At 54.8% G+C, this 25,827-nt stretch overlaps 2 protein-coding genes across 10 annotated transcripts in view; both read left to right on the forward strand.

The window, feature by feature from the left end:
* PACS2 (phosphofurin acidic cluster sorting protein 2) overlaps window positions 1-11,963 on the forward strand; it is a 64,754-nt gene extending 52,791 nt beyond the window's left edge. For all 7 annotated transcript variants that reach the window (XM_032192043.1, XM_032192048.1, XM_032192044.1 and 4 more), the window contains 6 exons: window positions 2,104-2,146; window positions 5,592-5,634; window positions 6,264-6,399; window positions 8,904-9,130; window positions 10,559-10,672; window positions 11,640-11,963. In XM_032192043.1, coding sequence (XP_032047934.1) covers window positions 2,104-2,146; window positions 5,592-5,634; window positions 6,264-6,399; window positions 8,904-9,130; window positions 10,559-10,672; window positions 11,640-11,758 — 682 coding nt within the window. In that variant the 3' untranslated portion in view covers window positions 11,759-11,963. The remainder of the gene's footprint in view (window positions 1-2,103; window positions 2,147-5,591; window positions 5,635-6,263; window positions 6,400-8,903; window positions 9,131-10,558; window positions 10,673-11,639) is intronic.
* Window positions 11,964-19,578: 7,615 nt separating this feature from the next.
* MTA1 (metastasis associated 1) overlaps window positions 19,579-25,827 on the forward strand; it is a 79,525-nt gene continuing 73,276 nt past the window's right edge. For all 3 annotated transcript variants that reach the window (XM_032191946.1, XM_032191947.1, XM_032191948.1), the window contains exon 1: window positions 19,579-19,684. In XM_032191946.1, coding sequence (XP_032047837.1) covers window positions 19,657-19,684 — 28 coding nt within the window. In that variant the 5' untranslated portion in view covers window positions 19,579-19,656. The remainder of the gene's footprint in view (window positions 19,685-25,827) is intronic.

Here is a 25,827-nt window from a genome sequence, read left to right on the forward strand (position 1 = left end):
ATTCCAGATAAAGAAGAGTTTCTTTCTAGCCTCTCTGCACAGATCTCTTTTTTTTTTTTATATTCCTCAGAAATGGAGAAGAAGCATTAGTGATGCTGTTGAAAAATCACAGACCAGGGTTAGGGTCTGGCTATAAATTATAAGGGGCTGTGGTGGAAGGCCTTGGCCAAGGTGAGAGGATTCTGGATGAATGTTTTGGGATCCCAAAGGATAAGAAATAGAAAAGGGCATAAGAGATAAAGTGAAGAACAAGCACAGCCATCTCATCTGTCCTTCGGTCTGCGTGAAGAGCAGCTGCTCTGATAAGCTGTGTTTTCAGAGGCGTGCATGTGAGATCAGAGATCCCGAGAAGACGTGTGCCAGGATTAGCCTAGCCCAGCTGAAATCCAGATGGATTCCTTCAGGGACAGCCTGTGCATCACTGTGAGCTGCGATAAGTGGTGGCTGAAGCAAAATATTCGTTTCACAGCTGCCCCTTGGCTCTCTGTGGTGAGAGTCTGAGCTCCCAGGGGAGCAGGAACATGTTACCTGCTGGAATTGGACAAGGTTTGCTTTTCAAGAGCTCAGAGCAAAGCCACCCAGCGGCTGTGGGGTGACGAGACCACGATGGTGCTTCCCTCCCTCCCAGATTTGCTTCTTCTTCCTGCTTCATGGCCCGTGGAGCTGAAGAAAGGAGCAGAAGGCTGAGCTGCTGTTTGTGCTTCTCCAACATCTGTGTGTGGGTCTCCTTGCCCTTTGCAGAAGAGGAGCTGGAAATCTGACATCCACAGGAGATCTGTTTGCCAGGGGACCTGCAGCCGTGGTTGGAAAGATGTGGCCTTTCTGCCTTCCAACCCTAAATGGTGGGCTCTGTTTGCTATGCTTTGGGGGAAGGAGGCAAGATGTAGTGCCTGGGGCTGAAGGCAGGAAGGAAGCAAAGCCCCCAGCTTGGCTGCACATCTCGGGGCAGAGCGGAGGTGAGGCAGGAGAGGAGGCAAAAGCACCTCTGAGTCACGTTTCCTGCAGTTATGTGCCACTCCTTCCATAGGACCTAGAGGAAACGGTGCAGCCCCCGGTAGCCACAGGGTGGTTGGCAACTTTGGTGCGTTTCTGTGCTGCAAAGGGTGCAGAAATACCCGTTTTAGTGAGATATTTGCGCTGTGCCCAGCAGTGCTCTGGGTGAAGGTGGTGTCGGAGTTTGCCCTGCGTGTTGTGGTGCTCTGAGGGGTGCACGAGAGGAGGGCCACGAGAAAGCTCCTGTTCCCTGTGCCTGGCCCCGAGAAGCGCGGTGTGTCTGAGCTGTGTGGCCTCTTCCAGTGCTGCACGTGGGTTCCCGCTCGGATCCTCCCCTCCTGTCTTTGTGGGTTCTCCCTGGCTCCTGCTAGGTGTGGCTGTGGCCTTCATGGCTGGCCTAGTTGTCGTCACCCCCCGACTTCCAAACCCCGAGGCAGGAGCAGAGCAGGAGAGGCTTGCAGAAAGCCATGCTGTCCTCAGGCACCGTGTGCGTGCTGTCTGCCCTGGTGTAGCCGTGTGCTGTCCTCCAGCTGTGTCCCGACCCCCCCGGTACGCCCTGGTGCCTGTCTCTGTGGCTGCAAGCTCCCGGTGGCAGGGAACGTGCATCCACACGCGTGTGTGTGTGTGTGTGTGTGTGTCCATACGTGCTAGTGCTGCCCCAGTAACCACGTGTCACGGCTTGTAACCCCGTGGCAGGCTGTAACTGCTTGTAGCGATGCCGGGCTGTGCAAGGTATGACTCCCTCCCCAGGCGTGACGGCCGGGCGTGCGCAGCGCTGCAGGGACTAGTAAGTAACGCCCCGCTCCCCGCCCTGTCGTGCCACAGGCCCGTCTCCTCGTGGCAGGAGCCCGTGTGTCTGCCCCTAAAGCATGTTTTTTGTGTCCAGCACAAGGGAGACGCTTCCGCTTCCCTCGAGGGGCCTTCCCCCTCAGAGGCGTGCCGCAGGCTGTGTGCTCCTCCCCACCCGTGCTGGCAGCGGGCTGTGAGAGGAGACCTTGGACTGGCGCTTGCATACCGTCCGTCCCCGCTGCATGCTTGAATGCGACGTACGAAGTGAGTATCGTGCCCGTGGAGGTGGGCTATTAACAACTCTTTTCTCTTTGCCTCTAGCCCCGATGAAGAGTCTTCGCAGAAGTTCATTCCCTTTGTCGGGGTGAGTGTGTCTTGGTTACTGTCTCGAGCCGCAGGGGTTCAAACCAACTTGTCACCTGCTTTCTGGGGTGCAGCAGGAGCACTTTCTTCTCACTCCAGAGAAGGAAGCGTGATGCTGAAGTGCTCCGACCCGCAGCCTGTCTCTGCTGCAGGCCAAAGCACCGAGTTAGTGGGAGTCACTCACTGCTGGCCACGTGCAGAGGAATGGGCTGTGTTCCTGAAAACCTGGCCTCAGGCTCGCTGTGCTGAACGTTGCCCCGTGTATCCGTTCAGCCAGATTTGTGTTCCGATGTCAGTCCTGTGTGCTTGTCATGAGCAGTCTCCAGTCCTCTTACCATCCCCTCTACTCCTGGGAAATGGAGGGTGCATCCCTCTAGGGAGGTCACAATGCCACGGTTATGTTTGTCTGAGGCAGGAGCTGTGTAAGATATTTTAACAAGTGAGTATGTAGAGAGACAGGACGTATATAAGTAATATATATTGAGATCGTGCTCCCCGATTTTCCTCCCATCCTCATGCTCCCAGCTTGTGTGGCCACGTGCAGAACGTGTTTGTGCACACTGTACTCTGCCTTTTCTAGATTCCTTCCCTTGATTTGATCATGCTCTTCAATTCCTTAAGTTTTAGGTATCCAGTCACTGACCTGTGGCCCAAAGGATATCCCTTGACTGCTCTTCAGCTGCTGGATGTCCTCTTCACAGCTTGTGCTGCTCTCCTGTAGCTTCTCTTTCTTGCATGCTGGTTGTCTTGTTTTGCCTTCTGTGTTGGGCTGCTTCGTGTGTTCCCGTTTGTATCCCTGTCAGTGCATCAGAGCTAATCTGAGATCCATGGAGTTCAGAGAGTTTATCCACTCTTGCACTCAGGCTGACCCTGCTTTCACTCTGGGGTCTCATCTCAGCACAAATCTCTCTGCGGTGCTCCATTGTTTGCTGAAGGAAAGATGTCTTCTGCTAAAGCACAGGCACATCTTCCTGATTTGCTCCCTGCTGCTGAGTTTTGCTGTGATATTGTACGTGTCCTGTGATTGCTGGTGAAGAACTGCTGTTAGGAGACAGCCGGTCACCTTCCCAGTGACAGGAAAAGCCCAGAAGTGCTTGAAAGCTCCTGGATTCATCTTGCCGGAGCTGTTTAAGCTCTGCAAAGCTTTTCTTTGGGGCCAGTTTAGTTCAGTGCCACGTGCAATGGGAGTGTTTGTCCGGCTCCTTTTGTACAATCGTTGTACTTACAGCACAGCACTTTATCCAGACTGGATTTGATTGTCTGAAAGGGGAAGAGTCAACAGGTCTGTTGTGTGTGTAATGCTGCCAACCTCCCCAAATTTTGCCTTGGAGACATGGGTTGGCTTCCTACGTTGGCTGGGAGAGAGGGTCAAATTAAATGCTTCTTATTCCTGCCTCTGACATATTCCTGACACAGTAATTCTCCATGAGACATGTCCAAAGAGACTCTTAAGGGCCAATTACAGGCTTCTCACCAAGTACAAAGCTGACCATGAACCGTTCTGTCCTTCAGCTGCAGCCTGCTTGGAGCTGTTGGCCAAGGCGGGGAGGGAGCCAGCGATCTGTGGTTTTGTGTCTCCTGATGCTGCTTGGACTCTCTTGGTTTCTAGGCTGCAAAACCTTCTGTCCTGCAGCTGGGTCATGCAGAGTTTGATCCAGAATCAAGCAGGGCAGCGCCGTGCTGCTCAGCTGGGCTCCGAAGAGGTGAGAGCAGAGCCTCACGAGGGACCAGCCGGGCACAGAGGCTGGCGGAGAGGCTGCATCCTCAGCCAGGTGCCAGGAGAGTTAACAGGATGCACATCCTTCCCCAGGGGAGAGGAGGTTGGCTGGATGGAGGCTTTGTTGGAGCTGCAGCAGACTCAAGCCCCTCCCTGAATGAAGGGAGGGGAAGGTGTTGAACCTCGTCTTCCTCTTGTGTCTGAGCTCGAGCATCATCAGGCAGCCAGCAGGAGGGAAAAGGCCAACAGAGATTTCCTTTCTGGCTTGCAGATCAAGGTGGCTGTAGGCAATTTTCTGTATTGCTCGCTCTTCCTCTGACTCTTCTGCCTCCCCTCCTCTTGTTCCCAGCTACTCAGTCTGCGAAACATCCTCCTGACGTTTAACTCACACGGCACGAGTGGTTGCTGGACTGCAGGGCCTGATTTGTTCCCCTCTGAACAGAGAGTGATCAAACCGAGCTGCAGCCCCTGCTAAGATCCCAAACTCCTTTTCCCAAGTCAGCATCCACTCGGGAAGTTGCTGCACACATACAGCTGCGGTTCGAGATGGCTTTTCCAAGCCTGGAGCTAACAGAGTCTACCTGACAGCTCTCTGGCAGCTGGTGCTGAGTGTACAGCACAGCCCTGCCCCTCCAGGAACTGTGCAGACTCATTTGCTTCTAATGATGGGATCTTTTTTGCTCCTGTAATCTGCTCCCTGGAGATGTGCTCTAGACATGGTCATCCTGAACTTAGCCATCTTCTGTTCTCAAGCTAGATAGGCCAAGCTGTGTAATTTCTCACTCCAAAACAAGTTTTATTGACTTGAGGTCACTTTGCAGCTCTTCCCCACTTGTCAGCATGTTTATGGTGCAGACGTTAGCCCTGCATACAGGTGTAAGGCCCTTAAGAAGGGTCTCTGCTGTGGTGCATGGAGTAATGATGCCCATGCAGACTATCCCAACAGGGCCCTGCTTTATATCTCCAAGGGTTGTTTATCTCTCTAGGCCTAGTGTGTTCTTGGGAGCTTGCTTGCAGCATGCCCTGTTCCACAGGTTCCTGTTAGCTCTCTGAGTGTGCCATTTATTCTTGTTCCTGGCTGCACTGACTGGTGGTTGTTCATACCAGAACACATTTGTGTCTGTTTTACGGTGTGATTGGGGTTGTCCTGAGCTGTACATGTGATGGGTTATCTCATGTACAGTTGGTCTGTGCCCCACTGGCCTTGTGAGGAGCTTTATATTCTTTGCTGGACTCTTCTCTTGTTTGGAGATTCAAAAACTCTGTCTAGAGACTGTACTTTGTCCCTTTTGTGGTTTCCTAACAAACCCAAGCCATGGTGAGCCCTGGAAGTGGCTGCAGTTGTGTGGTGGAAGCAGTGTTAGCAGCTGCCTCAGAGCCATGCTGAAGAGATGTTCCCACAGGTGTCACGGGCAGATCCTATAGCTGACACAGCCTGGGGCTGACCCTGGGCTAGTCAGAGCTGTGCAAGTCTGTAGCAGCTCCTTGGGGTCGGTGCTGGTTTTTGGATACTTCAGGGAAAGGTGGTGAGCTGGTTCAGCTTGGCTGGACGCAGCTGGGACCTGCCTGGCCCTTACAAGACTCCGCTTCCTAGCATGCTTTTACGCTGCTCTGCAGGGCCAGAGCCAAGGGGGGGTGTAGGGTTGGGCTTAGTCTGGGAGGTGAGGGCTCCTGAAATTTATGGGACTCGTGTTTCATAGAGCTGTGCCGTTCTGTTCCCCCTTTCTAGGTGGTGAAGGTTGGAATAGTGGAACAATCCTCTGCAACGTCAGGTAACAAGCATCTTGTGTGCGCTTTCTTGTGTCATACAGACTGCGGGAGGCTGATTTCACAGGCTGAATGAGCTTATGTGTTGTTTGTGGCTCGAGGTTTTGTAAGGTGAAACTGCTTTTATTAGCGCTCAGTTCTCTGTTGCATTTAACTCCGAGTGGCTGTCCTCACCCCAAGAAGCCTTTTTTCTTGATGCTGTATGAGGAGCTTCAGGCCAGCTGAAATTCCCTCACCCTCGTGCAGGGAACTTCCACTCAGATCTGAGCAAAGCCCCTTTTTTATGTGTCTTGTCACTGGGGTGGGTTCACCGCGGTGGTTATGTGAGGTTCCTGCTCCAAACCAGAGGGGGCAGCTCAGTCACCTAATAAATTCAGCATCAAACACAGTCCGACCCTGGGAACTCCAGGACAGGCAGCCAGTTTGCTTCTTACCCCAGTACAGAACAAATACCCACGTGGTGTGGGCATGGGGGCAGTCAGAACCGGTGAGCTAGCCGATCTCTGGATCGAACCTGAACAAATCCAGCAGAGATCTGTGCGGTGTGTGGGCAAACAGACTGAGCTGTTATCCTAGTGTGTGTGTGCTGGGCCCTGAGACAAACCCAGACAAACTGTGGCTTCTTCTCTGCAAGGTGACTCTGATGACGCAGCTCCCTCAAGCTCCAGTGTCCTTTCTTCTACCCCGCCTTCTGTGTCTCCTGCTGTGAAAGAAGCCTCCCCCACGCCACCTTCCTCGCCGTCTGTCACAGGCAGCTTCTCGTCCTCAAGGTAAAGCTCGTTTTGTCTCATTACACTCCCCCTTGCCTGTGCTATGATACACACAGGGAAGAGGAAATCTGGTTGGGAAGGTTTGTGTTCTCCCTCTTCTGGTATTTGCCCTTTGAGACTGGATTCTGTTGGGGAGAGATGTAGACCAAAAAAATACCTAATACACAAGACGTGGACATCACCCAGATGCCTGTTCCATAGCTAGCCTAATCCCTCAATTGTTATAAAATGTTTTAAAGGGACTGTAAGGGCAGAGGTGCTCTGTGGGGTGGTGAGCTGACAGCTGTCAGTGGCATAATGGAGCTGCAGTTTCCATCCGAGCATATCCGAATAGCAAGGAGACAGCACCTGTAGGCAGCACAAGCTCTGGCTTAGCTGAGAATTTTGCAGGTAAAGGGAGGAAACCAGGAGATTACTGGAAAAGAATTGCCCTGAGCAGGCCTCTTGCTTTGTTGCCAAACAAGATGTTGCCTTAGCTGTCTTAAAATCTGTGTGTGGTTCTGGTACCCACCTTTAGAAGCACGGGGTGCAGGAGAGCACAGGTAATGTGACCAAGGGGCTGAGCAGCATCTTAGGAGGAGGTACAAGAAGAGCTCGGATTCCCCAAATTTGGGGAGGAGGAGACAGGGAGGTAAGAAGCTCAAGTTTTGCAAGATGACCGTGGTGCTAGGTTTGCCGAATCCTGAGCTGTGGTTCACCAAACCTGTGGTACGAGGCCTGGGGGGGACGCAGTGAGACTGGCAAGAGCTCGGTTAAAAGGGAGAAAGGAAGGGGATGCTGGCAGCAGGGAAGGTGGATTGGGACCACGTTTTTCTCTGCTACTTCTGTGGCAGCAGGATCAGCAGATCCGACATTCATGGAGAAGCAGATGCATCAGTTGACACTAGGGGGTGATACAGGGATCCCCTCTGCCATCCGTAATCCCAAAGAACGCTCTGCCTTCAGAGACTGGCCTCACATGCGCTCCCTAAACAGCATTTCCTACTTACCCACCACCCCAGAGAGCCCTGTGGGGCCCTTTCAAGCCTGTTTTAGATATCAGAAGTTAAAGTTTCCTTCAAAAAGAGGAACTGGAAATGTGGAAGTCCCAGATTAGCAGGTGCCCAGTGACTGGAAGGTGTTAGTGGCCTCGTGGGGCAGGCTGAAGCCTGCTTCCCCCCAGTTCCTGCTGCTGAGTCCCTTGGAGCCCTCCTGCTGCCCAGGCAGGTCCCAGCAGCAGCTTGTTGGCACTGCTGGGGCTGTGCAGGCTCTGGAGAGCAGAGCTGGCTTCTCCCGTGTGAGTTCCCCACGGGCTTCTCAAATGGGGAAGTGGTTTGGGGACCCGTTAGGCTGTACGAGCTGTGAGGCGTGGAGGTGGCACGTCTGAAGCTAACACCTCGGCTGTGGGAATCGGGTACTTTTTAGCCTAATGCTCTGCAGTAAAATCATCAAGAAATGAGGAAGTTTAGGTTCAACATTATTCTGTCTCCACTGCTCCGTATGTGACAGCACAGGGGGGTGGAGGGTGACCCAAACTGAAAGATTAACCCATGCGTTTAACCAGGGATGGAGCAGGATGTCCTGTGCAGGCAAAGTGGGAGCATAAAAATGCTTTGTCTTTACAACTGAAATGAGAAATGTAGAGCCTTAAGACTCGGAGAAACTGCAACTTTTTTTTTATTAAAAAAATAATAATCTCAGTTTGGAAGTTGTCCTGAGAAATCAAACCCTGGTTTTGGTGATCCAAGATAAACTCTGCTTTGCTGTCTGGCTTCAGATGAGTAAACGACAAAGAAAAGGAAATGATTTGCAGAGAGGACTGTAACAATGGTCCGTCCTTGTTTTACATGAGAGCTGCTTATTACAGAGGGGATGTAGACGGATGCTTATTTTATTCAAGAGCACAGATTCATATTTTTTTTTTTTTAACAATTGCCATTTCTCAAGCAGGGCACACAGTTAAATGTAATTAGCCAGCAGACTGGTAGATAAGATTTTGTCGAGTGCTTGCATATTATTCAACACCGTGTCGTTGTGTGGGAAGAAGCAGGGGCTGTAGGTCAGCTGCAGGCCCACTGCGTGGGAACCCCTGATGCAGAGGCAAGGGGCGGGCAGGGAGGGCGGTGGAATTTCCCAGGTTGCTCATCTTCCCTTTTCTGGCTCAAGAAAGGCAGGCAGCGTGTTTTGGTGACACATGTCTGTTACCACACAGTGCGCGGGAGTCTTGGATAGCACGTTGTGTCCTGAAATCTGCCGTTGTTTAGCAAACATGGCAGGACGTGCAGAGCCTTTTCCTAGCACAGGAATTCCCCAGCCTGCAGCAGGGCTGTGCAGCCGATTGCCCTGCACCAGCTCTGGGGCAGGGACCTGGGAGATCAGGGCTCCTGCGTGACCTGGTGGGGCATTAGGACAGGTGCCTGTCCTCTCACTCTCTGCTCAAGAGCAGCAGCCACTCTGAAAAAACACAGATGGGGAGAACTTTGCTGCCTGCCGCACAGAAGTGATCATCTTGTCTTGTTTTCTAGCCAGAGCCTTGGTGCTGAGCTGATGGGCCTGCAGGTGGATTACTGGATTGCAGCTCCACCCGTGGACAGAAAGAGAGACCCGGAGAAGAAGGACCCCTCCACTACCAAAAACACACTGAAATGCACTTTCCGGTCCCTCCAGGTCAGCAGGTTACCTGCCAGCGGTGAGATTGCCACCACTCCGACCATGTCCATGACTGTCGTGACAAAAGAGAAGAACAAGAAAGGTAGGCTGCACGCGTTTGCTGCTGCCAGAGGCCAGGAATGCAATGCTGCTCTCCTTGTTCTGCCACTCTGAGGCTGACTTGTCAGTCCCTCCTTGCAGTGACTTACTCATATTTTTAGCCCCCAAATCCCTCGTCTGTCTGTAGACGAGAGGTGGTTGTGTAAGGTGATGGTTTGAAGGGGTGGCTCCTCGTTGTGCTGTAAGAAGGGGATGTCTTCACACCTCCAGCTGAGCAGCTAAGGTGGCAAAGCCCAGAAGAACAAAGGTGGGGGTGCAGAAAGGTCATTTGGGGGTGGCTGTGCAGAAAGCCAGGAGATGCGCTGCTCTGGACAGCTTCCCTGTGTTCTTTGTCAACCCACTGGTACGGGTTTGGGGTGTTAGAGTACGGCTGTCACAGCCAGACCTGCCAAATCCTTGCTAGCTGTGCTCGTCTTTGGGGCAGGTAGTGTCACTCCCAGCAGGTTTGCAGCAATGCAAGCTCTGGTGCTCCTGCACTGAGTGCTTTGTGGGACAAGGAGATGTAAAAGAGAAGTTCTCAGTGCAAACAAAGCCTGATGTTGATTAAGCTCATGGCTTTGAGTTTGTTTCTCTTACCAAAAAAATGCGGTTTAGGTAGTGTCAGTAATTCTGTATCTACATCTGGCCTTGGTAACGTGAACCATTAGGAATGGTGAACAGCTCTGCAGAGGAGCACTTACAGGGAAGCAGCGAGGCAGTTCTGCACTTGCATCTGACTGCCAGTAGCTGTCTGGTGCAACATCTTCCTGCCCAGGAGCCTGGGAGTCAATCCTGGTGGAAGCAGAGTTTTGGGGGCTCTGAGAGGAGGTTTGCAGAGCCTCCCAGACCCGTGGCTGCAGGACATGGGCACGTAACCGCAGCCAGGCTGCCCAGGGCCATCATAGCCGAGGCACTGCTGGGACCAGAGCTCTCACCCCCAGCCACATCCCTCCAAAGTGGCGTGTCTGTAGGGGAGAAGCAATCCTGAGACACAAGCAGAGCTCATCGCTGGGCTGGCTGCAGGGCCTGGGTGCGTGCCCGATTTGGCTGGAGCGCGGCGCTGCGCCTGGGAGCCACCTGCAGTGTGTGGGACTCCCCCTAGGTGGTGCGGCCGCCCGGCAGATCCCTGGCTGGGGACTGCTGCACATGCTGCTGTTAGCCCAGCGTCCCTGCAGAGCAGCAGGAGTCCCCCTGAAGCATCCCTGCGGGGCCTGGCTGTGAGCTGGGAATGCTTCTTGGAGAGACAGCCAGGCCTGAAGTCTTCGTGTGTACAGGCGATGGTGCAATGTCACCTGCCAAATGGGTTAAAATTAAAATCAAGGTTAGAATTTTGAGACGTGAACAACGTTTAAATGCAAAAACCCAAAGGAGTGGTGGTACATCTCCTGTGAGTGGCAGAGATTCACATTGTGCCGCTTTGATTTTCTTCCAGTGATGTTCTTGCCCAAGAAAACAAAAGACAAGGAGGTCGAGTCAAAGAGCCAGTGTATTGAAGGAATCAGCAGGTTGATTTGCACAGCGAAACATCAGCAGAACATGCTGCGGGGTAAGTGTGGCTTGCATCCCCTCAGGCTCCGGGGTGAGGCTCAGCTGCTAATGTCTTCCTGCAGACAAAGAGCTGAGCTGGTCTCCTGCCCTGTGCCCTGGAGCCAACGTAATGGGGGCCTTCCTGGGGAAGCACTTGCATGTGGCCCGCGTGGGGGATTGCTTAATAGGTCTGGGATGTGGGAAAATCCTCCCTCTCCTAGGAACTCCTCTGAATCAGTGCCCTGGATGAGGACAAAGACTGGGCCAGGTTCCATCTCCCCTCCCTGTCATTCAGGGCTCTTTGTGCACATCTGGGAAGGAATGGTGGAGGGCCGTGAGTGCCTGCTCCTCTAGGCAGGAGTCTGGCACAAAGGCACACCACAGTGATAGGTTTGCCTGCAGATGCTCTAAAGTGCCTGTCAGCAGAGCTGTGCATCCCGTGTCTGTACCCTGTCCAGTTAATAATCCCCAATAATTCACTGATAACTGCAGAGAGATTTGCTTTTAGGTCACCTTCCTTAATTCTGGCCCGATCCCTGTGAGAGGGGTGAGCGTAAGGGGTGGTCGCAGAACATGCGTCACCTCTTCAGGAAACAGATCTCCATTAAAAGTGCAATGAGGAGAGACTTGTTTCCATCTCTATGAGAGCACATTTGCTCAGAAAAAGAAAGCGGAGAGTGTTTAGGAAACTGGAGGGATCAGATCAGGTGAAGCTGAAATCAGTGGTCTGGGGCAGCCTGAGCTGTTCTCCCTGAAGCTGGTCTGCACTCGAGCCTTTTTCCCTCGTGCCTGCAGCCACTTACAGAGACAGCAGGAGGGTGGCTGGGCAGAGCAGCTCGTACCCTGAGCGCAGAACGTGGCCAGGCTTCCCTCTGCTGACTGCAGGGAGATTTCTAGCAAAGCCGTTTCTGGCTGACCACTTCCACTTGCTATTTTTTAACTCACCTTCTTTTTTTTTTCTTCTCCTTTTTAACCCTCCCCTGCAGTCCTGATCGATGGGGTAGAGTGGAACGACGTCAAGTTCTTTCAGCTGGCAGCACAGTGGTCCTCTCACGTCAAGCACTTTCCCATCTGCATATTTGGACACTCCAAATCTAACTTCTAGCCCCGCTCGGCGGAGGGACCTTCTGTCCGTCCCAGGGACTGCACACCAGGAGCCAGGAACTGCGTGCCAACTCTGACTCGCGTCGCTCTGCCCTCTCCTGCAGAATTAATTACAGATGTGCTTGGATTACTTTTGAATTACTTTTTTCTATTAACTCTTAAGTTTACTACAAGGGAAGGAAACCCCTTTAAACAAAGGCAAAAAAACAAAAAAACAACACAACAAAACAGTCTTAAATATAGATGTGCTGACAACAAAGCTGTGGGGGAGTTGGCAGGAGCAGGCAACCTGCCCGAGAACACCTACCACTTCCAAGCAGATAGCTGAATTACTGCACTGCTTATTAACCTGAGACCTCATTGGTGTGCGCCGCGGGCTGGGGAGCCGCGGATCAGCTGGAACAGATTTGCAGAAGAGCACGCACGTTACGATGCATTTGGCCCCCTCCCTCCATATTGCTAGCAAAAACCAAGGGCCAGTCTTTCTTCCTGCTGCCAAAGGACGAGAGATCAGCGAGGCTGGAGGGAGCTCAGCGGTCTGGTTTGGGAAACAAACCGCATGGCTAGGGAGATCTAGAGAGGAGCTCGCCCTTCGGTGCACCGAGTCCGCCACGAGGACAGGCAGGTGCTTGTGCTGAGGTGACACTTGAGGAGGGTTGGGCAGGAACAGGAATTAGGGAAACACGAGGTGCAGGGGAACTCCAGTGTCCCAGGTCAGTGACGACGACCAAACCGAGCCAGTCACCACGTCCCCGCCGCTGGCTGCGCTGCGGAGGGACGCCGCGCCAGTGGGGTCGCTGCTATTTACATACTCACACCGGTTATTTACCTGTCAATAAAACCTCGCCCAGCCTCTAAAGGGAAAGGATTTTTTTAATAGCCGCAGATTTTTTTTAACGCTTTCTAAAAAAAGAAAAATAAATAAAAAATAAGAGGCAGGGGGTGTGGGGTGCGGGGTGTGAAAAATCCAATTGCCAAAAAAAAACCCCACCCCAAACCCAGAAGGTGAGCCGTTGTCTGTGAAGTGATGCATCACTGTCGTGGCTGGAGTCAGGGCCGGCTCAGCTCTGCACGTCCAGCTGCCTTCCCGTCCATCTGTCAGACTGCACGCGTGAGGCCGCCTGGGCTGCTTTATCCGCTCTGCCTTTGTCCTGCTCCCACTGCGCTGTGCTCCCCGGAGCCAGCTGCTGGCTTCGCCTGGGTGTATGGTCGCCCTGCCCAGCCTAACACCCAGGATTTCTCCGCAAGGGGTGCTGCGGGCAGGTGGCCTCCTGCAGGAAGCTGCCCTTACCGTCTGCTTTCTGGATATCCCTTCGCAGGGGCATTTATTTCCCCATGGGCTGCGTCCCTTCCCTTCCCAGCAGGATGTTTGTCCCTGCAGGGCGCTGCCTGCGGGCTGAGGCTTTGCCACGAGATTCAGTCCCAAGCTGCAGCTGGGACACGGGGGAGGATGAAGGCAGCCAGGTTCGTTGTCCCTTCAGGGCAGCAAGGTGTCCTTGGGGGAGCTGGAGGAGTGAGGCTTGTGGTGTCTCGTGCCCGGGACTCGTTTTGGCCTGGCTCTGGCCGTGTTTGTGTTCACTGTGTGCATCTCGCAAGGACAAGGGGATGCTCCCGCAAGCTGTGGCAGGCAGCAGCTCTGGGCAGCCCTGGTGCTATGGATGTGGCTTTTTGCTCTCTGGGCTTCCCGAGGTGTTCGCAGGAGGGACTGGAAGCAGGTAGATGGGGCTGAGGGAGCAGCGTGTGCCTGCTGTGTGGAAAAGCAGATGCCTCTGGCCTTTCGGGGTGAGGGACTGAAGCTTTGGTGGGGTCCTTTGGGTCCCCGCCTTGTGAGCAGGTCTGGCTCCAAAAGCATTTCCAGAGAGCAGTGATGCTTCTGAACCTTTCCCAGCATCCACTGGTCTTTTTTTTTTTTTTGTCTTTTTCTTTTTTTTTTTTTTCTTTTTTTTTTTTTCCTCCTTACCCTTGGTTTCTGAAGGTCTGGAGATTTTGCTTTGTCCTGCTCGGTGGCTCCTGCCCGTGTGGCTTGGAGCAGGGTGCTGGCGGTGTGCTCTGTTGGGGCTGCTGCTGACGGGGAGCAAGGGGTCACCAGGCGAGGGCGTGATCCCTGCTGCCTCTGGTGCCTGTCGCGGGGCTGCTTCGCCGAGTTTGATTTCACAAAATCCTTTCCCAGCACAAGTGCACCCTGCCTGGCCGGGGACAGGGCATTCCCTTCGAGCCCCCCGCGGGAGGAGGATGCTGTGTGGTGCTGGGCAGGCCGTCTCGCCCTCTTGCTGTCCTCCTCCTCCTCCCCTTGGGCAGCTCTACCTCCGTCTGCCTGTGCCAGGAGCTCAGCTCCGGTGCAAACGGCGGCGTGTGTCCACCGGTTCGTGGCTGCCCTGAGCTGATGCTGTAGGATTGAGTAGCGTTGCCTAGCAGCAGCAGCGTGGGAGATGGCGTATAAGGCGTATAAGCACATCGCTTTTCCCTTCTTTTTTTTTTTTTTTTAATTTTATTGAGGCTGTTGCATCGGGAAAAAAAAAAAAAAAAAAAAAAGGTTTTTCGAGGAAATTAGACGGGACGGGACGGACAGACTGACCGCCTGCAATAACTTTGTTTACTGGGGAGCGAGGGGGGAGCGTGGCCGTGCTCCTCCCCGCGTTTCGACCTGCTGTACAGAACCAGAGGGTAGCTAGCGCGGGGTTTCCGTGGTCCTGCCTGTAAATGTGTGTTGCCCCGTGCTGCTCTGTGTGTGTGTGTGTGTGAGGAGTGCTTGCGCTCGTTGCGTTTCACCTTGGTTTGCATTTTGTGCCACCTCTGTACAACCAAACTCCCTGGGAAGCTCTGCGCGCCCGAGGGCTTGCGTCCCCGCGGGGTTTGTGCCCTGGGGGTCTGGCAGCTCTCAGGTCTCCCTCCAGGCGAGCTCCTGCTCTCCCAGCAGGATTTGGGGTGAGCACCGGGGCTGGGAGCGTGGTGGGGGGAGAGGTGGCTGCGTGTGAGCTGCTGGGTGCAGACAGATGGCTGGGGGCAGGAGGCGGCGTAGCCCCGTGTTCAGCTCGAGGGGTTTGGGGAGAGGTGCAATTTAAAGGAAGAAACACCCCGGTGTTACCTCACCAGCCCGGGTGAGATTGGGCTCGACACAGCTGGTGTCCTTCCCAGTTGCTGGTGGGAGCAGGGCTCCTCCTTGCTCAGAGGTGAGGCCTCAAGAAGAGGCTCGCTGCTGTCGCTGTGCTGCGCGAGGCTGACCTAGTTTATCAGTGCTGGAGAGCAGAGGACAGAAGGAAGGGTTTTGTGGCGGCGTGTTGCACCTTGTGCTTCCTGCTCCTCTGCTTTCGTTTTTTTTTTTGGAGACTAAGGCTTGTCCCTGGCCCTGCCCGGGCCGGTCGGCTGCTGGCTGTCCTGCTGCACTAGCGATGTTGCAGGGGTCTTGGGTGGCTTGTGTAGCTCAGCGCTGCAGTCATTGCTCACTTCATTCCTTACCCTTCACATCTCAGCGGGAGCTGCGGAGTCCCTCTTAATTACACATGAGCCTGGGGAGAGCCCCCGTCCCCGTGGCCGTGTTTCGCTGTGTTATTAGCACTTGCTTGCTGCTTTATCCTGCAGGGCGGGCAGGGGTGGGAGGCTGGAGGCTTCCTGGGGCTGGAGGAGCTGTGCCTGTTGGTGTGCAGTCATCCAGCTTGGCCGAGCACCACGCTGACCCCTGCTCACCTGAGATGACAGCAAAGGCCTCGTCCTGCTTAGGGGTAGTAGGAATTCAGCTGCAGCTTGCCCCAGATGGCTCTGCCTGGTCATTTCTCACCAGGAACTGGTGCTGGAAGGAACAGCGGAGAGCCAGGGCTTAGGGCATTGCACCTGGTACCTCAAATTTTAAGAAAATCCTGGTGAGAGGAAGCAGAGCTGATGGCCTGCTGCTGCTGGATGTGCTGGGGGATCCTGGGGTGAGGGCAGTCCTGCTGTGCAGCAGCACCGGGCTGGGGGCCTGGTGCTTCCCTGGAGCTAGGTTGGATGCAAGGTCCCCGTTCCTCTGGTCTCAGTCTGGTGGATCGCTGTGTGGTGACTCGTTTTGGTGTGACACTCCCTCTGGGCTTGCCAAGTAGGTAGGGAGAAGGCCAGAACTGAGCAGCAACATCTCCCAGAGGATTTCTGGAGCCTCTTCAGCAGGGCTGTCAGGGGAAACCCTCCTGCAGGGACAGTCAGCGGCCATGGGACAGGCAGGAGAAGGGGACAGGCCAACTTGGAAAGCAGCAGGTGACTGGTTTCCTTAAGGAAGAGCTCTGCTCTTGGCCACAGCAGTCAGCTGCTGCTTTGCACCTTGGCCAGAGAGCATCACCTGCCCCGCTGGAGATGCCACGGGGAAGCCCTGTGCTCTGCTGCGTGCCACAAGCCTCATCCGGACCGCAGCGCACAGGGGGACGTTACCACTGTGTAGGTTCCTGAGTTGTCCATCTGTTTCATCGTTGTATTGTTTGGGTTCTATTTTTTTTTTTTTTTATGAAGACATTAAGTGTAAATAGCCTTCTTTTTTTTTTTTTTTTTTTTTTTTTTTGGAACAAACTGCAACGTGCTCGACCTCGTCAACTATTTTATGGTACTAATGCAACACTAATAAAACTGGACATGAAAGCACATACCCGTCCCGTGAGTCATCTCTCGGCAGGGGCTGTTCTGGGGCAGTTGTCTCTGGTAGGAAATGCTCTTGGAGGCTGCTGCCAGCAGCTGGTCCCTTAAGGCAAGGTGTTGAGCTCCCCTCGTGGCCGTTTCCCCTCTGTCCTGAGTGTGGGGTGGGAGATGGGGGGAACTGGGCTCTGGGTCCTCTTCTGGAGCCACGTGGGAGACGGAGCAGTGAGGTGCTGCAGTGTGTTGTACAGGGACCTGTGAGCAGGACCACGGTGTGCTTTGTTCAACTTCTCACCACTGCTGTAAGGAAGAGGAGAGAGAAAAGATGGTCAGAGCAGCCTTCCCAGGCATCACCTCCTGTGCATGAGCAGGCTGGGAATGCCCTCAGCTCCTCCCGGACAGCAGGTCTCACTGTCCCAAGGCGTCTTAGCTACAGGAAATCCAATTTTGAACAACAGTCGTGTTGTTTTTTTTCTTGCATTGTACCTCCAGCTGCCCAGCAGAGCTGGTGGAGCAGCACATCCTCTCCCAACAGCACTGTCCTCTCCTGGTTTTTGCAGCCCTGCCGCCCTCTCCCCTTCAGGAAAGCAGAGGACCAGCCCCCCAACACCAGGGAGCAGGACATCTCTCGTGTCTTCTGCAAGGGAAGATAGGTGCAAAGGGAGTTTGAAGGGCTGACCTTTTGGTCCTGGTCCCTCAGGGAGCTCAGCAGGAACGGCCCTGCTGCCGCCGAGCAGCGGGAGGGCTGTGCTGGGAGCAGGGAGCAGCAGAGCGGGGTGATGAGCAAGAGGGGAATGGAACTGGGTGTAGCGAGGATGGGTCAGGGTCAGGGTGTGCCCGCTCGCATGCAATAGGCACAGAAATCTGCCCTCGCCCACGTTTGCTGGGATGAGCTGATTTGGGCCAGGCGGCCTCCGACCGGGCTCTGGAAGCGCCGGCATCTTCTTTTCGCAGGTCTCAGCCTTTCCCTGTGGATGTGCTCCCTCGGTGCCGCATGAAAGGCATCGAATACAAGAAATGCCCCATCAAAACACACCGAGGGCTTTCTGGAAGGACTGTGTTTGCCATGGGGAGAGCTGGTGACACCCCCAGGACCGGGCTTTGGTGGAGGGAGACTGGGCTTTGACGATCCCACTCCTTCCCCGGCTGCATCTGCTGGAGCCAGCTGCCCTCCTGCCGTTGCACAAGGCCCCGGCGGTGACCACAGCCATTGCTCAACGTGGAAGAGGAGCAGCAGGGAAGTCCTGACATGTTTTTGTTGCTATCGTTTAAAAACCCATTTAGCGTCTGGCAAGAGCAGTCAACACCACATGACTGGCCACTTCTTGGTGCGCAACCACCAAGTGCCCCATGATGCGATTTGTAAATATTTATTCTGGATAATTTTTCTGTGTCCTACTGAATTATTTTCCGCTCGGCGGAGCAGTGGCGGCAGCAGCCGGTCCCTGCATGCAGCACGGATGGTGGTGTCCGCAGCGGCTCCGTGGGCACAGCTCAGAAAGGAGGGAATATCGTGGTGGTACCCTCCATGAACTGAATGTTTTTGGATTTTCACTGCCAGCTGGGCTTTCCTGGCTCACTCCTTGCAATACCAGGAAGGTGGAGGCATGGCCTACTGGGATGTGGGGCCTGATGGAGATTTTGGCACCTCTGGGTGCTATGTTGAATATGACTGTGCCACCCGTGGGCCCTGCCTGACCACGGTAGGGCCTGGGGCTGGGACCGTGCTCAGCACCAGGCGCTTCCACAGCCCTGGGTCAGGGCTCGCTGCCTGGCCTGGGCCTGGCATGTGGGACATCAGCCTCGTCACCCTCACGGGGAGTGAAAGGCCTGGTGGTTTTGGCTGGGTGTGAGCACCGGTGGTGGGTGTGTGCATGAGGACTGTGTGTGAGCACAGGCGGTGTGTTTGTGTGTGAGGGCTGTTTTGAGCACAGGTGATATACATGTGTTTGAAGAGGGCTGGGTGTAAGCACAAGTGATATATGTGCCTGTGTGAGGGCCGGGTGTGCACACAGATGGTATACTTGTGCGTGTGAGGGCTGGGTGCGAGCACAGGCAGTGTGTGTGTGTGTGTAAGGGCTGGTTGTGCACACAGATGCTATATGTGTGTGTGTGAGGGCTGGGTATGCACACAGGTGGTATATGTGCGTGTGAGGAGGGCTGGGTGTGAGCACAGGTTGTGTGTGTGCATGTGTGAGGGCTGGGTGTGCGCACAGATGTGTGTGTGTGTGAGGAGGGCTGGGTGTGCGCACAGGTTGTGCCCGTGTGAGGGCTGAGTGTGAGCCCAGGTTGTGTGTGTGTGTGTGTGAGGGCTGGGTGTGCGCACAAGTGGTATATGTGTGTGTGTGAGGGCTCGGTGTGCACGCAGATGATATATGTGCGTGTGTGAAGGGGACTGGCTGTGCTCACAAGTGGTATACGAGTGCCCATGTGAGGGCTGGGTGTGCACACAGATGTTATACGTGTGTGTGAGGGCTGAGTGTGAGCTCAGGTGCTATACATGTGTGTGAGGAGGGCTGGGTGTGCACACAGGTGGTATATGTGTGTGTGTGAGGGCTGGATGTGCACAGATGGTATATGTGCCCGTGTGAGGGCTGGGTGTGCACACAGATTGTGTGTGTGTGAGGGCTGAGTGTACACACAGGTGATGTATGTGTGTGTGTGAAGGGGACTGGCTGTGCTCACAAGTGGTATATGTGTGCCCGTGTGAGGGCTGGGTGTGCGCACAGGTGGTCTGTGTGCGTGTGAGGCGGGCTGGGTGTGCGTGTGCCCGCGTGAGGCGGGCCATGTGACGCCGGGCAGGCTGTGTGTGTGTATATATGTGTGTGTGTGTGTGTGTGTGTGTGTGTGAGGCGGGCTGTGTGCATGCAAGGCGGGCTGCGTGTGTGTGTGTGTTTGTGTGTGTGTGTGTGTGTGTGTGTGTTTGTCTGTGTGTGTGTGTGTGTGTGTGTGTGTGTCTGTGTGTCTGTGTGTGTGTTTGTCTGTGTGTGTGTGTGGTGTCTCTGTGTGTGTGCCCCCACGCTCCGCCCTCCCCCTCCATCCTCCCGCAGGCCTCTCCCCTCCCTCCCTCCCTGCCGTCCTTCCCCTTCCCCTCCCTCTCCCCGCCGCCGTGCCCCTGCCCTCCCTCTTCCCTCCGTCCCTCCCTCCGTCCGTCCCGGTGCCTCCTCCCTCCTCTCTCCTCCTCTCCCTCCCTCCCTCCCCCGGCGGCGCGGCCCCTTTAACTCCGCGCTCCCCTCCCCCGCCCGCCCCAGCCTCCATTTTCCAGCGGCTCCGGCACCTGGAGGCGGCGGCGGCCCGCAGCCGGCCATGGCCGCCAACATGTACCGGGTCGGAGGTGAGCGGCCCCCGCCGCCCTCCCGCGGCTCCTGCGGGGCCGGGACACGCGTGGGGGGCCCGGGGGGGAGCTGCGGGGGCACGGCCGGGGATGGGGGCGGGCTGCGGGGGGTCGGGGCGCGGGGGGAGGCGAGCACAAAGATGGGCAGGCTGCTGGAGGGCTGCCCCCCTTCCCTTCCCTTCCCTTCCCTTCCCTTCCCTTCCCTTCCCTTCCCTTCCCTTCCCTTCCCTTCCCTTCCCTTCCCTTCCCTTCCCTTCCCTTCCCTTCCCTTCCCTTCCCTTCCCTTCCCTTCCCTTCCCTTCCCTTCCCTTCCCTTCCCTTCCCTTCCCTTCCCTTCCCTTCCCTTCCCCCTGTCTCTCTCCCCTCCCTGCCCGCTCTCCCATTACTCTCCCCCCCCCCCTCCTGATTGCCCTTTGTTTTAACTCACGGCAACACAGAGGAGAGGCAACAGGGCCCCGGCGGGTGGATTTGATTTTATTTTATTTTAGGGAAGATAAACACCCAGGGTGGTCTGGCGGGGAGCTCTGCGCTCAGCCATTTTCCCTTCGCAGAAAGTGTGCGCCGCAACTTCTCGCCCCCCCCCCCCCAGGAGCTGCTTTTGGGGAGATGCTTTTTGGGGTCCCCCCTCATCCCCAGACACCCCACGTCCTTCGGAGTTGGGTAAAACCAGAGCAAAGTGAGCGAGGGAGACGACACAGCCGGGGTGGCCGAGCCGCCCTGCCTGGCTGCCACTACTTTTCAGCTTTCTCGGCCTGCCCTCACTTTGTGCTCTGGGTTTTTTTGCTCCTTTTGGCACAGCCATACTTTTTTTTTTTTTTTTTTTTTTTTTTTCCTGCTTCTTGGTGCCGTGGAGGGATGAGATGTGTCTCTGGGCCATCCCGGCTTTGTTTCTTGGAGGGTCTGAGGCTGGTGTGCGGTGCCTTGTGGTGGTGGATGGGGGATGCTGAGAGCGGCAGGGCGAGGGGAGCTGGGGGGATTCACGGCTGTTTAATGTCACAGCACCACTCTCGGGTGGGATATCATCCCTGGTGCTCTGCACGGCCAGGTCTGTGGTGGGCAGGGATCTCTGCAGGCCCCTGGGCCACCTGCTGCTGCTGCAGGCTGGCCTGGAGGATGCTCGGGGCCTGCCCGCCCCGTGGTGGCATCCCGGAGGACCACGGTGCAGGGATGGCATCCTTCCCCTGGGCCCTGCCCAAAGTGTTCGGCCGCACTCAGGGCAGATAACAGCGCCCAGCCACCAGGGAAAACTTCCTGGTGTTGCAGCTGGCGTCCCTCGTCCCTCATCCTCTCCCTGTGCACCTCTGAGCAGAGCCCTGCCCTGCCAGCCCTGCGCCCCCCGCTCCTGGCTGTGACAGCAGTGACATCCCCGCTGGGCCAGCCTGCCTCTGCACGTCCAGCACTGCCCACCCCGCTGCCTCCCGTGTGTCCCAGCCCTCCAGGTGGCCTTCCCAGCGCTGAGCAGCGGGGCAGGACCCATCCCTTCACCCCGCTGGTGCAGCACGGGGGGATATTGGCTGCCTTTGCTGCGAGGGTGCCTGCTGGCTCTTGGGCACTCTGTTGTTTCTCCAGTTGTTTTTCGGCAGAGACGCTCTGCAGTCAGCCTGTGGCGCTGCAGGGAGTTATCCCATCCCAGATGCAGGACTCTGCTTAGCCTTAGCTGAACTTCCTGAGGTGCTTGTCAGCCCGTTTCCTGGCTTGTCAAAGTTCCCCTGAGTAGCAGCCCTGCCCACAAGTGTGTGGCAAGCTTTTCCTGGCTCCCCAAACTTTTGGTGAGCGTGTTCCAGTCCCAATCCATCGCAAAACATCCACGGCTGGCCCCGTGTCGGTGCCGAGGGATGCTGTTAGCAGCCAGGTGAAGGCTGTGCTGCTGATCACAGTCCTCGGAGCCCAGTGTTCATCTGGTGAGCCTCCTAATCTGCTGCCCAGTGCGTATCCACCTTGCTGCCCAGCCCTTATCTCAGCACTTTGGTTCGAAGGCTCCTCTGGGGGGCTACGAGGCCTTTGCCACACCACCTCCAACACCCCTGCTCTCTCCTTAGCCACACAGCCAGTCTTTGCATCACAGTGGTGAGTTGGATCAGTCGGGTATGATTTCCCTTTGGTATTTTGGCTGGTCTCAGTCACCTCGGTGTGCCTGGGAGCAGCGTCCAGGCCTCGCTCCGTAACCTTCCCGGGCGGAGGGCAAGGCAGCTGGCCGGTGGCCAGGGTTACTGCGCTCTGGTACCCTACATATGGATGGAGTCTGGGTTTGCCACACGACCAGGACCAACACATGGGCAGATGCAGCTGTTTCTGTATGACGGCTCTGTTCGGCCTGAGGAGTTTGTGTCACTGAATTGTTTCTGTCCCCGGTGCTGGTGGCTCCCGTCAGTGGGAGTTGTGCGCGGACTCCAGGGCAGGGTTAAGCCCTGAATGGGGTTTGTGCGTCGTCATTTCATAGGCTTCCTTCTGGAAGAGAAACATTCAGCAGATAATCTGCTGCTATCCTTGTGGTTACCAAATTGTGTGCGCCAACTCCAGACCGAGCAGCTGCCAAAACCAGCTCGTTTGTCGTAGATCAATAACGCTCCTGGGAGTATATGGTGATCGCTTCGGGGCTGGTCGTGAGACGCTGTGAATCCCTGTTTTCGTAAACCAGTGGGTGGGTTGCACTTCTCTGACAGAGACTGGCTTTAAGTGCCATTTTTTAGTGTTGGTGCCCAGCGGCTCCGTTATAGAGGAGCCTGGCAGCCTGTGTGGGGCACCCGGGTAGTGGAGCTGCAGGAGTTGGGGCTGCTGCTTCAGCGGGTATCAGGCTCTGGGTAAGGTGAGTGCTGGCACCTAGAGAAAGCAACTGGTTTTCGTGGTCCTGAGGTTCTTTCGGTGCACCTCTGGTGGGGCAGGGGGTCAGCGCCGACACAAATTGCCCCCTTGTAAGTTAACACTGATTGTGGGGGGGGTGTAAAACTTGTATACGTGTGAAGTTGCTGGGTTGTCAAATTGTGAAATGAAATACAGGAGCTTACTCACCCCGAAGGAGCTCCTGGAGTTGTGTGCCTCCAGCCTAGCAGAGGTGAAGATGTTCTGAATGAAGGTTTTCCAAATGGCAGCACGGCGAGAAGGGGGCTCTCCTCGCCTGGAAGGAGTCGTGGGGCAGAGCGGCTGTCTGCCCGACCGCAGGACACATGGGAGTGCTGGGTAAACACCAGGTCTAGGGAACTTGGGACCAGCTGGGCTGGAATTTGGGGCCTCTGATGAAAAAACGCATGTGGGAGAGAGATGCTCATTGTTCTAGCTAGTGCTGGCCTCCCCTTTCAGGAGAGTGCTGTGTCAGCTGCCTGGAGGAGAGCAGGGCTTGCCTTCCCAAGGCTGCTTCACCTGCACCTTCTCCAGGAGTTCACCCTCAGCACGAGCGTTTTGCTGGTGGCTGTAAGGGACCGAGCCCCGCTGCAGGCTTGTGGCATTCCCCCGACGCGGCGGAGCGACGATTTTCTGCATTTCCATCTTGCAGCTATTGGAGGAACTCGAATCCTTCCACCTTTCCTCCTCCTCCTCCTCGCGCTTTGTGTTTTTCCGGGATTATTTTTAATCTGTATCAGGCACCCGATCTGGCTGCCCGTGGGACTGTGCGAACAGCTGAATGGGCTCAGTGGGAGGGCTGGGAACAAGGGGATGGGGAAAGAAAGGAGAGGAAGGATGGAGGAAGAACCGCTGAAGCCAACACTTTTGCTGAGGCAAATGTTCGATTTACGCTTTTAGATGAAAAGCTTTTTATGTGTTCTTGGTTTAGGAGTTACCCTCTTGCTTGGGAGCATGCTAGGTTAGAAAGCGATGGCTGCTTTTGAGCTTATGGTGTGTTTAAGGTGTGTTTGAGTGGCACGTTTATGATCCTAGGTCAGTCAGGCACACGTGTGCCACCCGAATCCAACACACGGAGGGTAAGTGATGCTCTGAGGTTCCCCCATAACTGGTGGCTGGATTAGACCCGACGCTGGTGTGCCTGTCCGTGCTGTGGGCATGCTTCTCCTTTCAGCGTAACCATCCCCCAAATTTACATACCTTGGCCTGGAATCCAAACTTCTCGTGGCTCCTGGCATCCGTAGTACTGCCCCAGAGCTGCTGCAGGTGGCTGAATTTGTCCTCTTGACATCGTAGTGATGGCAGGAATAATTTTCCGTGCTTTTCCTGTTAAAAAAAAACTTGGGTACAGAGCTAGCAAGGTGCATGTTGTTGAGTCTAGGCCTAAAGCACATAATCCAGATAATTTAAGTACAGGGGCACGTGTAAACCCTCTCCTGTCCCTCTTTATCATCAGCATGTGGATATTTGGGGTTTTCAGCAGGGTTAGTGGGAGTGCCCCAGGAGCACAGGCTCGGGCGAGCTGTCTTTTCACTCAGTTACTAACTTAGAGCTGACGTTGGGTGCTTGAAGGTAACTTGAGCTGAGAGTGGGCTTAGTGGGGAGAGGTATTAAATAACTACTAAAGGTAATAAAAATGAGTTTGTTCTCGCAGCTTACTAATGGGTTTCTGCAGTTGGTGGTCCTAAAGGATATAGGACGGCTTCTAACTCATCCCATTCCAGCCGCTGGGTTCCTTCACCTTTTCCTTTAGCTGCTTCTAGCTACACCAAAATTCATCTGATGTTCTCCACTCCTCCTTTCCCTCTCCCCCAAGCGGGACTGCTTTGATGAAAGAAAGATGTTAAGAACCGCGGCGTGATGTGGAGCTGCCAGACAGCCCCGGCGTGCCCCGCTGATGTGTGTGTAGGGCTGCTGTGGGTGCGCTCCGTGGAGCCGAGCAGCCACGTGCCCTTGGCGAGCACCCGCTCAGCTCCTGCCCCGCGGGGGAACGTGGCTTCTCCCCTCCCTGTCCCAGCAGGACGGCGTCTCTAGGGGGTTCTGCTGGGTGTTTTTTGGCAGCTCGGGGTGCTTGGGGCTGGCCGCTCCCCTGGGTTTTGTGGGCAGCCGAGCTGAGCTGCAGCGCTCCTCCCCTGCTGCTTCCTCCGTCCCGTCGGCCGTGTCTGCCTGTTCTGCCTTCCAGCGGTGGTGGATGACAGACACCCGATAAGCGAAGGCACTTGAGAAGTCCCTCCTTTTCTGTAATTCCGTGAGGAAATGTCTCTCCTAGTGAGGTTTGGGTTTTGTGTGAATGGGAACAACCTGCACCTTCTAGCAGCAACTTCTGATGTTTAAATGTCTGAACTTTAAATAAATAAAACCACCTCATCTCTCCTGGGCAGCACAAGAAGAGGATAAGGTTGTTGTTAATGTTTTTGGTTCAACTTCTAAACTACTCCCGAGTAGTTTGGGGTTGCTTGAAAGTGGATATAACCTGTTGGAGTCGCCTCCATCTAGTTCTGCGCCTCTTCTGACAAGTGATCTGTGAAGTCAGTATCGCTTCTGGGCCAGGATCTTACACTGATCTTATTTCCTTCCAAAATCGTGATTTTTTTCCCGTTCCCAAGGAGGTTACTGGCTGAGACTTTTACCAGTCATGCCCAAGTTTCCAGTGGAGTTCAGGTAACTGGAGTAGCTGGGAAAGGTGCTTTTGTAGGGCACTGCAGTTCCAGGTCTTCAGGATGTCACAGCTTGCAGCTGTAGCTCTAATATACAAAGAAGCCCTGCTTCAAAGCGTGTTTTAAAGTCCCATTTGGTTCCTCCTCTCCTCCTCAACTCGTAAAACCAAATTTGGGCTGTTGGGCTCTGTCGCTAACAAGAACTAATGAGTTCCCCCTGTAATTGTTTAATGTGTAAGAAAGCATTTCAGTAGGGGAAGACATTGAAGAATTTTTCACAATTAAAAAAAAAAAAAGACACAACAAACTTATTTTAAAAGGAACTTTGTGGTTCAGAGGGGGTCGAACTCTTGTGCGTAGATGAATAATTTAATTTATTCCCAGTTGCAGACAGGGAAGGTCCTCGTGTTGTCCTATAGGATATGCAGCGTGGCCGTTTCGGGAGTTTAATGCATTGCAAGATCATCAAAACTGGTGCTGGATTCTCAAGCATGGCAAAATTTACTCTGGGAATATTTGTGGCAACCTTTTTCTTGCTGTCTTTCGCCAAGTTTGTTTAAATAGACTGTAAAGCCTAAGTTGAACTTAAGGGAAAAAGCGCCGTTTTTGGGAGCTTCAGGAAATGCCATGTGTGCTTTGTGCTGCTCC

Source organism: Aythya fuligula, chromosome 8 (genome assembly GCF_009819795.1).
Source record: "Aythya fuligula isolate bAytFul2 chromosome 8, bAytFul2.pri, whole genome shotgun sequence".
Classification (NCBI taxonomy): Eukaryota; Metazoa; Chordata; class Aves; order Anseriformes; family Anatidae; genus Aythya; species Aythya fuligula.